The 12,427-nt window shown below is 36.3% G+C and overlaps 1 protein-coding gene across 1 annotated transcript in view; it reads left to right on the top strand.

Annotated features, from left to right (window-relative positions):
* The window catches only part of CTTNBP2 (cortactin binding protein 2), a 149,687-nt gene that overhangs the window by 104,782 nt on the left and 32,478 nt on the right, over positions 1-12,427 (top strand). Inside the window, 2 exon segments of the mRNA XM_079149344.1 lie at positions 771-866; positions 1,575-1,654. Coding sequence (XP_079005470.1) covers positions 771-866; positions 1,575-1,654 — 176 coding nt within the window.

Here is a 12,427-nt window from a genome sequence, read left to right on the forward strand (position 1 = left end):
TTACTGGCTGAAGTCACTTGATAATATCGTCATTATTATCAATGTCTGTATGCAAGTGATTTTAATGGATCCATAGCATAAGCTACATTGAAGAACCATCAGGTGAACAGATAATCAGAGTTCTTGGTGGGGTATGCATGAATATGCTGAGGATAGATTTTTGAAAGAATTGATCTGTGGAAAGATAGAGATGAAAAAATACTCATTACTAATTCCTCTCTAGAAAAGACATGCATGAAGTGGAGTACCTTCTGAGCAAAAGTAAGCAGAGGTTTGAGTCTGAGAAAACTTGCCTTTTTCTGAAACATCTGAAATTATCTTTTTATTTTTTCCTGGAATCTAAAAATTTTCTGGAAAGGGATACAGAGATAAATCTTAAAGGGTCTGATATCTCATCCACAGTGTTTGGGCTTTGTGAATCAGACATTGGAAGAATCACAAAAGGGTTTTTAGGTTGTGAGCATCTTTGGTTTTGAGAACTTGACTCTAGAAATATTTGGCTCGATTTTTGCTCTCTAGATACCTCTCTCAATTCCTCCTCATGATGAATTTTAAGAAGTCTGTCCATTGAACACCTTCCTTTTGACCTTTGAAACATTTGTGCTTAGGGAATTAACCCCTTGTGTGACCTGCGACATGTTCTGTATGTGCTTTGGACAACATAAGCTCTGAATTCCTTTGAGTTCTCACAGAGGGCAGCATGTGTTTACCATGATGAAAACATTATTTTTAAGCCATTCTTGACATCTTATTTCATTTGTTTGAACTAGGAAATGTGCCATGGTCTGCTGGTCAGAGCTCCACCCAGTCCCCGTGGGACTTCATGAAGAAGAACAAGGCAGAGCAGGTCACTGTGCTTCTGTCAGGTAACAACATTCCAAATTGAGCTGACATTCAAGGAGTGTTTGCTTCTTGATTGGTTCACAGTGTGCATGTTGTCCTACTTCCTCTAGCCATGCATGTGTGACTCCCACTGTAAGGTAATTAGATGCTTTTTTGAAACATTTGATTAAGAGAGAGAAAAATCAAAAGCCAAGTCTCTGACTCCTCAGGTGATGTCTGCTCTGACCATTGGTTCTGCTAATCTCATTGCACCCTTCATTAGAAAAACCCAGAGGCAGTCAGGAGTGGCGCAGCAAACCCATAATCCCACGGACTTGGAAGACTGAGACAGGACGATTGCAATTTCAAGACCAGCCTTAGCAATTTGGTCTCAGAATCAAAAATTAGAAAGGGGCCTGGGATGTAGCTCAGTGATAGAGTGCCCTAGATCCAATCCCCTGTAACCCTCCCCCCACAAAAATTCTTCCTGGAGGACCTTGCCAATTAGTCCTTCCCCCATCTCAGGCAACCTCCAAAAACTACTGAGATTTTTTCCATCATGGGTTACTGTCACCTGTAGGATACCTGCAGGGCAATCATGGCAGACAGGTATTTCTTAACCAAACATCAGCTCTGACCACAGAATTCCACCCATATATTGTTTCTTTAATGATAGGTTCTATTGTATTTTGACCATCTCCACATAGTAAGAAAGAGCCAATTTCCCTTCTCTATATTTATTTCTTATACAGGTCCCCAAGAAGGCTGCCTCAGTAGTGTGACTTATGCATCCATGATTCCTCTTCAGATGCTTCAGAACTACCTCAGGCTGGTAGGTGGACACTGTCAGTGGAGGCCTCCACTTCCATCCTACTTCTTCAACACATGGTGGCCCATTTTTATGTTCATAAGAGTGAAAGGCCTAGCCCACCTTGTGCCCTCTTTTCTGACACCCTTCCTTCCTCTCCCAGCACTCTCCCTGGAAGGCTGCTCACCATTTCATCTGGATTTATTTCTTTGTCATCCAGGTATCCATTTCCTGGACTCAGGCACTTCCTGTGACTGGGGTTATAATTTGAGCAGAGGAGTTTGCCTTCCCTTAACGAGGATTTAGTATCAAATAAACAATCATCAATATGGATGGAAATGACCAATATAGATGCTTGACTATAAGCTTTATGAGCTAAAATTAAGTACATGTATTAGTTACAGTGTTGATTTGGCCACTTTTGCTTCTTTGAGTCAGTACTTGGGATGGAATATTAGGAGTTGTTCACTGAACCACATCCACATTGTTTTTGTTTTTGTTTTCCCCAATTTTTATTTTGAGACAGGATCTCCCTAAGTTGCTGAGGCTGGTCTTGAATTTGCAATTCTTCTGCCTCAGCCTCTAGAGCACGAGGGATTATAGTCAGACTCAACTGATGTGACCACTTTAATGGAAATTAAGTAATTATAACTTAAACAATCTTTATTATTTTTCTCAAGCGTGTAAGTCCCTGCTGCTAAGAGATCTGGAGAGAGGGAAGGTGCAGATCAACTGTTTTGGCATCTCAGCATCTTATCCTCTGCTCCACTATTCCCTATGTTGGTATTTGTGTCACTTATTCAAAAATATTCACACCCATATCCTAGCCTGAGAGAAGAAAGCCTGGAGCACAAGATTCTTCCTTTCAGGGGAATTGCACATCACTTCTGCTTTTATCCAATGGAATGGAATTTAGAATTATGTCCATTCCCAGCTGGCAAGTATGGCCTTTTGTGGGGCAACCATGAATCCAGCTAAAAATAGGTAGTCTGTTACTAAAAAGAAGAAAGGGACTATGATTATCAAAAGAAAGTTGGAAATTCTCGATACAGAATGGATAAAGGTAATGCTTTAAATTTGAATTTAAAGTTAAGTTCATTAAATACTTAGTACGTGCCGGATAATATGCTAAGTGCTTTCTTGTGTCTTATTTAGTCTTCCAAACATCCTTATATGATATTTCACCCATTTGTTTATCTATTTAGTTATTTTAATGGGGAAGCTGAAAAAGAGAAGTAAAATAACATGCTCAAAACCACACACCGAGTAAGTGAAGAAACCCATTGTGCAGGTCCCCGAGATAGTGTCTGCATGTGTGAGAGAGATTTATCTGAAACTAACGCTAATGGCATAAAACATTAAACAATAATTTTACTTGTTGCCTTAATTTAGATAACCTTTCTTTAAAAAAAAAAAAAAAAAAAAGAGTCAGACTGGCTTTGTTTTTACTCCTGATGAAAAGAAGGATTCAGAACCATTCTGTTGATCTAGCCAGGTTCAAAGCTGGAACTGGCCTTGGTATAAGCTGCATATATACATTCAGAAGCTTCACAGTGTGGCGCAGGTGGTGACACCCACTTTATTTATTTATTTTCTTTACTATTTGCTCCTCTTTCCCCAAAGCACAAATGTGTCTCATTCCTTTACTTGAGTAAAAAGTTGAAGGAACTGATTTTCAGGAATGTGAGCCTCAGGCTTTGTTGGAACCATTTCCTTTTCTTCTCTTGGCATGTTTGTACCTGTTTAGATGATGAAATTGTCAAAATAACAAAATTACAGCAAATTTAAAGATCTTGATTGGTTTTGTTTTCCGGACTTCATTCCATTAAATAGCATAAGTACTCCAGTGAGCTGGGGAGCAGAGTAGTTTTATAAGCAGAGAAGGGCAGAAGAAAGTAGAAATGAAGAATATAAAGTAAATTGATCATTTCAAAGTTCCTTTGCTTGTAAGGCAAAGATAGGGAGATAGAGCAATAGAAAGATAAGTAATTGGTTAACACCAGGTTACTTCAGATTACTTTTTTTGTTTGTTTGTCTGTTTTTGGTACCAGGGATTGACCAGGTGCTTAACCACTGAGCAACATCCCCAACCATTTTTATTTATTTCTTTTTTGTTTTGAGACAGGATCTTTCTAAGTTTTTAAGGGTCTGGCTAAGTTGCTCAGGCTGACTTTGAACTTACAACCCTCCTGCCTCAGTCTCCCACGTTGCTGGAATTACAGGCATACACCACTACAATTGGCTTCAAGTTACTTTTTAAATAAATATTAAAGCAGAGGGACCTTCGTTATCATGCCAATGGAAACTAGCCTGTTTAGGAAACTTGGTTCTTATCTTTCTCTCCTTTTTGATTTATCAGGGAAGATAATTTAGTTTGTTGATACGGAATGTGAGCCTGGTGACTCCATTTTGATTTTTAGTCTGGCCTATTTGAGTCCAAATGCAGGAACCTGGTTCAAAGCAATGTCTTCTTATAATTTTTTATTTGTTCTTTTCAGATATACATGACAGTAGAGTGTATTTTGACATATACACATACATGGAGTATAACTTGTTCTGATTAAGATCTCTTGTAAATTTTATGTAACAATTAATAGAAAGGTCATGCAACTGAATTAGATCTGTACATTTCACTGACTAGCAAATCTGTAAAATGAAATGTCTACTACTCACATTATATATAGCATATTCTTACATTAGTGTCTCCTGGTACACAAGACATGGTTTGACTTCTGATTACCCAACCAGACTGAATTAACAGTTTTTAGTTCTATTCTCAATTTAGTGAATATGTATAATGGACTTTTGAAATCTAACAGTGAATGTGTGAATGAATATAATAAAATGCATCACTCATTTCAACAACCACTTCAAAATCTAGTGACTGAGGCAATCTTATGCCAACATGGTTGTGAATGTTTCCTCTTCCACACACGTTTACAAGCCCCTGAAAGTAATAGACCAAATGTTATGCAGTTTGTACTGTGTTAGTCGTTTAATTCAACTGTTTGACAACTGTTGAGAGGCTCCTAATGCAGTCAGTGGTTTAGAGACTTAGATTGCTGTATTTATGTATAAGACACATTCCCTGGTTTCATGGAGCCTATATTCCAGGTGGAAAAAGCGGATTTAAAAAGAAATGATTAAATATTTTGATAATGTGAAGACCACAATAATTATAAGTATAAAGACAAAGCAGATAAGAAGATGAAGAACACATGGAAAGGAAGCAGAAAACTCTTCTTAATTTTCTGTTTTTATTAGTGCATTATATTATACATGGTAACAGTATTCATTGTGACACATTCATACATACACATAAGAGTGTGCTGCATTTTATACCTAAGTGCTTTCCCCTTTCCCTGATCCCCTTCCTCTACTCTACTGGTCTCCCTTCTAATTATTTATTTTTTAATTGGGACTTTATGATCCTATATAAAAGTGGGATTTGTTGTGCTGTATTTGTACATGCACATAGCATAATCTGTCGATTTCATTCCCCAGTACTACCCCTTTCCCGTTCCTACTCCCTCCCTCTTGGCCCCCTAATACCTTTCCCTTAGTCTACTTCTTGTTCTCCCATATGATTTTCTGAGATCCCTTTTGTTTATTTTTTAATTCTCTCTAGCTTCTGCATATGAGAAAACATTCAGCCTTTGACTTTCTCTTCTGGTTATTTCATTTAACTTGATATTCTCCTCTTCCATCCAATTACCAGCAAATAACATAATTTCATTCCCCTTTATGACTGAATAAAACTCCATTGTGTATGTACACCATATTTTCTTTATCCATTCATCTGTTGAAAGACACCTAGGATAATTCCATAACTTGACTGTTGTGAATTTTGCTGCCATAAACATTGGAATGCCAGTATCACTATAGCATGCTGATTTTAGTTCTTTCGGATAAATACCAAGGAGTGGGAAAGCTGGGTCATATGGTAGTTCCATTTTTAGTCTTTTTCAGAAACTCCATACTGATTTCCATCATGCTTGTACTAAATTGCAATCCCACCAACAAAATAATGTGTTTCTTTCTCCCTACATCCTCATCAGCAGTTCTTGTTATTTTTAGTCTTGATGCTTGCCATTTTGACTGGGATGAGATGAAATCTCAGTGTAGTTTTGATTTGCATTTCCCTGATTGCTAAAGATAGTGAAGGTTTTTCATATATTTGCCCATTTATTCATTGGATTATTTGCTTTGTTTGTTTGGTTTAATTTTTTTTGATATTATTTCTGTCAGAAAGGTAGACGCAAAAGATCTCCCATTTTTTTTTTTTTTTGGCTCTCTTTTTATGCTTTTGTTTCCTTTGCCACGCAAAAGCTTTTTAATTTGGTGCTGTTTCATTTTCTGATTCTTGATTTTATTTCTTGAGCTTTAGGGTTCTTACTAAGGAAGTCAATGCCTGTGCCTAAATATTGGAATACTGACCTGTGTTTTCTTCTAGGAGTTTCAAAGTTTCTGATCTAATTCCTATGTCTTTGATCCACTTTGAGTTGTGGAGAATTTTAGAGGAAATTCCTATTTATCTAGTTTCATTCTTCTACATTTGGATATCCAGTTTTCTCCGCACCATTTGTTAAAAAGACTGTCTTTCCTCCACTGTATGTTTTGGCACCTTTGTCAAGGATCAGATGACTGCATCTGTGTGGTTTGCCTCTGTGTGTTGTGTTCTCTTTCATTGATCTTCAAGTTTGTTTTTAGACCAATATCAAGCGATTTTTTTATAACTCTGTGGTAAAATTTGAGAACAGGTATTGTGATGCCTTCTTCTTCACTCTTCTTACTCAGAATTGCTTTGGCTATTCTGGGTCTCTTAGTCTTTCAAATTAATTTAAGGACGGGTTTCTCTAGTTCTGTGAAGTGTGATATTGGCATTTTGATAGGGATTGCACTGAATCTGTATATTACTTTTGATAATGTGACCAATTTTACAATATCAGTTGTCTGCCTGTCTTAGAACATGAGAGATCTTTCCATTTTCTAAGGTCTTCTTCAATTTGTTTCTTCAGTGTTCTATAGTATTCATTGTAGAGGGCCTCCCCCTCCTTGGTTAGATTTATTCCCAGGGGTTTTTGTTGTTGTGAATCTACTATGAATTGAATTGTTTTACTGATTTCTTTTTCGTTGGGTTCATTATTGAGTATACAGAAAAGCCATAGATTTTTGTATGTTGTTCGTGTGTCTTGTTACTTTACTGAACTTATTTATCAACCCTAGGTGTCTTCTTGTACAGTTTTTTGGGGGGAGTTGGAGGAGGGTCTTCTAAATATAGGATCATATCATCTGCAAACAGATAATTTGACTCTTCCTATTTTTATCCCTTTAACTTCCTTCTCATGCCTAATTGCTCAGGATGCTATATAGAATAGGAGTGGTGAGAGTGGACATCTTTTGTTGTTCCTGATTTTAGAGGGAATGCTTTCAGTTTTTCCCCCTTTAGTAAACTATTAGCTTTGGATTTGTCATCTCTACATACTATTTATGATGGTGAGGTAAGTTCCTCCTGCCCCTAGTTTCTTCAGTTTTTTCTTTTTTTTTTTACATGAATGGTTGCTGAATTTTGTTGAAGACTTTTTCTTTATCTATTGATGATCCTGTTCTTTTTGTCCTTAAGTCTCTTTATGTGATGAATTACATTTATTGATTTGCATATGTTAAACCAACATTATCTCTCCGCAATGAAATGTAACTTGATTATGTTCTACAGTCTTCCATTTAGGTTTTTTATATCCTCTTGGTTCAATTTTCAGTGGGTGATATGTGTGTAGAAATTTGTCAGTATTTTCTGACTTAATGTTGTATAAGTTTTCAAAATTGTCCCTAAAGATCCTGTGGAATTCAGAAATGTCTGTGGTGACATCTCCTTTTTCATCTTTAATTATATTGATTTGTGTCTTCTTTTTCTTTTGGTTGGTTTGGCTAAGAGTTAATCAATCTCATTTAACTTTTCAGAGAAGTGACTCTTTGTTGCATTGATTCTTTGTGTTGAGAAACCTTTTTCAGATGAAGTTTTGTGAAAGATCTGTCTAGTGGCATTTGAATAGAAAACCAAATGAAGTGAAGAAGATAACCTTTCAGAGGATATTTGAAGCAGTTAGAGTGGCATCTATAAAGGTGTATAAATTGTCAGTGAGATCTGAGAAATGACCAGAAACTGGATTATGTAGGGATAAATCAAGAACTTTGGATTTTATCCCAATAGGATAAGAAACCACTGGGAGAATTTGAGCCAGAGAGTAGAATATTCCTCCAGTGCCACAAGTAACTAAAAGTATATTGATCTGCTTTTGAATTGTTGAAAATCCATACAATAGATATGTAAACATAGTAATAGCTGACTTTTATTGAGCTGTATTATATACCAAGCTCTGTTCTAGTATGTGGATGGCCCCATTTAGTTATTCTGGGGGTAGCTGCTTGCATCAGTTGCTCACATTTTACAGGTAAATAAAACCAATGTTCAAAGTAATTTGCCCTGAGTCCTTGAGGAATAAGTGGTGGAACCTGCAGAATTGAACCTAGGCTGTTTTAGTCATGCTTGTCATCACAGTTTATTAAGAATTGCAGAAACCTCGCTCGGGTTGTGGCTCAGGGTTAGAGCACTTGCCTAGAATGGGTCAGTCACTGAATTCAATCCTCAGCACCACATAAAAAAAACAAATAAAAAATAAAGATTAAATTAAAAAAAGAACTGCAGAAACCAGTGCTTACCGTATGCAATTTTATTATGTTAAAATGCATGTGTTAAGCCCCTTATGCAGAAAACCACATGGATAGAGCCATTGTAAATCAGGCATTTTATTTCTGTTCTTTTAAAAAGGTCTATTTATTTGTTTGTTTTTTGCAGTTCTAGGAATTGACCAGTGACCTAAATCCCCATCCCTTTTTTATTTATTTATTTTTAAAATTTGGGACAAGGACGGCTAAATTACACAGGCTGCCCTTGAACTTGCAACCTTTGCCTCAGCCTTCCAAATAAATGTGATCACAGGCATGAGCCACCGTGCCAGGCTAGAATGATGCTATTTTTAAATACTTTCTTTCATGGCATTTTTAAAATAATTCAAGTAAATTTTAGATATCTACCCATAAGTTAATAAGGAAAATGTTTAACCTTGTTGAATATTGAATCACTAAAAGTGTATTCAGTTTATTGCAATAGTTGAACGTCTTTTATTAACCGAACTCAAACCATTACTTTTAGGCAGTTTGCATTTTTTTTAGCTTATTTTCAACCTTATATTTCAGTAACTTAGTGACTACTTATTATATTAGGAAAATACTTGAGTAGATCATCCTAATCCAAGCCCTACTTTAAAATGCAGAACTCTGAATCGTTGAGATTCTTCCACTTGTTCACCAACTGCTGATATATATGTGCTGTGCTGATAATCCTAAAGATTCATCACTGGGAGAGACTACATATTCTCCATATATCACCTAAATAAATTTGCTGTTTTCCATAAAAATAATGTTGTGATAACTTTGTGTCTAAGAGAGCCCACAAAATGCCATCAGCACCTTTAGCAGATGGCCCATTCTAACCTGATTTTTTTATCATGGAGTGGAAGTCTGAGTCTGGGTGAGGTCCTAGTGGAAGGAGGAAGCAGTTCCCTATTATGAGCAACAAAGAGGTGGTTGCAGTACCAGTACTAGGTCCTTGGGCTTCCAGGACAATAATGGAAAAAGATTCCAGACAGTAGGTCAGACAGCAGCCCAGAGGTATCTGGAGCATGTAGAGTTCCTGAGTGCTTGAGCTGACCTGCAAGGCAGCAAGAGGTCAAGAGTTTTATTGTTTAAATAAGTGACCATAATGCCCAAATTGTTATTTCTGTGTCAATAAACGAGGACTTGTCTTTATTTGAAGTTAGTAATCAAATCTGATATTGACTTTTAAAGTTTCAATAAGCTAATTTAAAAATATATTTCTAGTGTCTCTCTCTATATAAAACCATAATTTGTCTCAAATTCTGTTTATTCCCTTATACCTGTTCTGTAAAGAGTGTCTCAGCAAATGTTTAAAATTATCTCTAACATGAAGGAGTCCAATTTCTTATTTCTGAATGGTAGATGTAGATATCCAGACGGACAGACTATTCATACATTCTAATGCACACATTCCATTATTTCATTTCAGATACTACCAATTTTGTGTTAAAGGTTTTTGTTCAATCTCATCAAATCATGTGTAGTTGTGTTGGTTACCATTTAAAATATGAACAAAAAAGTTAATTACTGGGAGTAAATTACTATTACTCCATTAAGACTAAACAACAGATATTGTTTGGGGAATTTTATAGGAATTAATCAATAGTCACTGTCTCTCACAGCTCTCTCTCTCTCTCTCTCTCTCTCTCTCTCTCTCTCTCTCTCTCTCTCTCTCTCTCTCTCTCTATATATATATATATATATATATATATATATATATATATATATTAGTTCTTTAAAAGTCAGTATGAGAAGAGGTTGGGATGAAATTCCTAAATATAAAGCATGTGACTTTAAGTGATATCTATACCAGTTTTATTTGTTCAGTTAAAGTCCTTTTATTTTTCATTCTGTTTTGAGTTTAATCTTTCAGTACAAGCTGGCCTGAAACTGTCCCTGGACAGCAGAAGCTTTTTCTCAGATTCTGCATGAGTGAAACACCCAGTAAAAGATGAGTTTATTGCTTCAAATGCCACAAATCTAAGGACACATTACAACTGTCACTTGGACAGTAGTGAAAATCACAGTTCCTCTAGTAAGCCCTATTCTGCAGAGAAACATTGTAGAGAAAAATAAATAAAAGGATGATGGCCCATTGTTGAGGTCACTTGTTTCCAGAATCCCTGTGCTTCACAAAGCACTAACTGACATGTGATGAGCTTCCTGAATAGGCTGTGAAGACACAAGAATAAAAGGGATTGGTACCAATTGTGATAATGAGGCCAGTGTCCCCTTACTAATAAGCAAAAATGTCACACTGTAAAGGAGACAATTCTGATGACTGCGATTTAAACTCTGATTTCAGAAGTTGAATTTAATTTTATTTTTTTTTCAAAGGTAGCTCTCCTTTAAATACAACTAGTACATTTCTAACCCCCACCCCCAAAAAGTCTGCCTATAGGTCCATTCACCCATCCATTCATCTATCTATCTTTAGAGCCCTCTGCTGGAAGCATGGAGCATGCATTTTTATCATATCCAAGATCTCAATATTCCAAGAGAAATGGAATGTTGCTCTAAAAATAGATAAATGTATTATCTTGGCCAAGCTTTTCATGTTTGCACCAGTATCAATAGAGTAACAGTAATTTACTCACAGTAATTAATTTTTTCTTCAGATTTTAAATGGTAACCAACATAATTATACTTCATTGATGAGATGTTACAAAAAAATTCACAAAGAAATTGGGTAATACCTAACCGAAATAAGAAGACATTCCTAGTGCATTATTAGAATGTATGAATGATCTGGAAATGTGCACTTTTGCTTTTCCCTTTACCTATATAATTCACTTATTTGTATTCCACTATATCCTATGAATTCAATTAGACTAACTGAACACAAAGGGTTTACTTCTATCAAATGGCCTTTTTCAATGAAATTTTAAAATGGTTGTTTTCTTCCTTAAAAAACCCTGCAATCTGAGGACCAATGAGTTGTTGAAATTGAAGATAGCTTATGTATGAAGTTGGGTTTCTTGTTATATGATTTCAAAATCAATCTTCAGGAAGTGTAGGCAGTTTGGCAGAATGGCTGTAATGAATAGAACTCTCGTCTTCAGGAGTGAAATGATTAAAGTGCAATACTAGTTGAAAATTTCAGGGGTAGATATTCAGTAAATCTAGAAAATCTGTATCCTGTTTCACTGGTATGAAACAATTCATTCCTTGTGAGAGAAGATTTACCCAATAATCCATAGCCATTTGGGATTAATTTGGAGAGCTCAAGGGTTCTGGCTTGAAACTGCACCTGGCTAGCAGTACCTACTGTACTATTTTCCACTAAAGTACTTTTGAAATGTGACAAAAACCTGACATTATCAGAAGAAGAAGAAGAAGAAGAAGAGAAAAAAAATGGAGTCTTTTTTTAGCAAGAATCTGGAAAATTTTTTCTTACCATCAGGATCCGTAGAGTATAGGCCCACTTATTTGAAGCCTGCCTGAAATCAGGTAGAAAAACACTGTCATCCTTTCTTACCATCTTCCTGATGATTTCAAAAGTAAGATTTATACCAGTTAGAAAATTGAAAAAAGAAAGAAAGAAAGAAAATTGAGGTATTTAGACTCTGCTTTTGCAGCACTATGAGATTCTTCTCTGCTCTCTGTCCTTATGAAGTCGTTTAGAGAATGCAGCTCCTAGAAATACATGAGCAAGAAATTGGTACTGATTGGTGAGACCACACTCCAGGTGGGGGTAGAGATAGGAATGGCCTGGTGCAGTTCGTTCTCAAGCATCTGTCTGCCATGTTAGGCAGCAGAATTCCATTCCACTTCAGTCATATCTAGATCCTGAAGTTTAACTAGCCACTATAGACATCAGCCTGTCCTCCACTCAGTGGACCCTTTAAAGAGAGGGTTCAGCCAGAAAAGTAGTGGGAAGCAAGGAAAGGCAGTAGGGGGTTACACCTTCTACTTTATTACAAAATTCTTACCCTGATTTCACAGCATATGACAATAAAAAATCAATATGCCTGTGGAAGAAAACTGCAGAACAGTTGGTTATTCTGAGGACTCAGGGAAGCATATACCTCAAAAACTACTGACTAGCGTCTTAGTCCTTTCAGGCTACTACAACAAATG

The sequence above is a fragment of the Sciurus vulgaris genome (genome assembly GCF_902686455.1).
Source record: "Sciurus vulgaris genome assembly, chromosome: 8".
NCBI classification, from domain to species: Eukaryota; Metazoa; Chordata; class Mammalia; order Rodentia; family Sciuridae; genus Sciurus; species Sciurus vulgaris.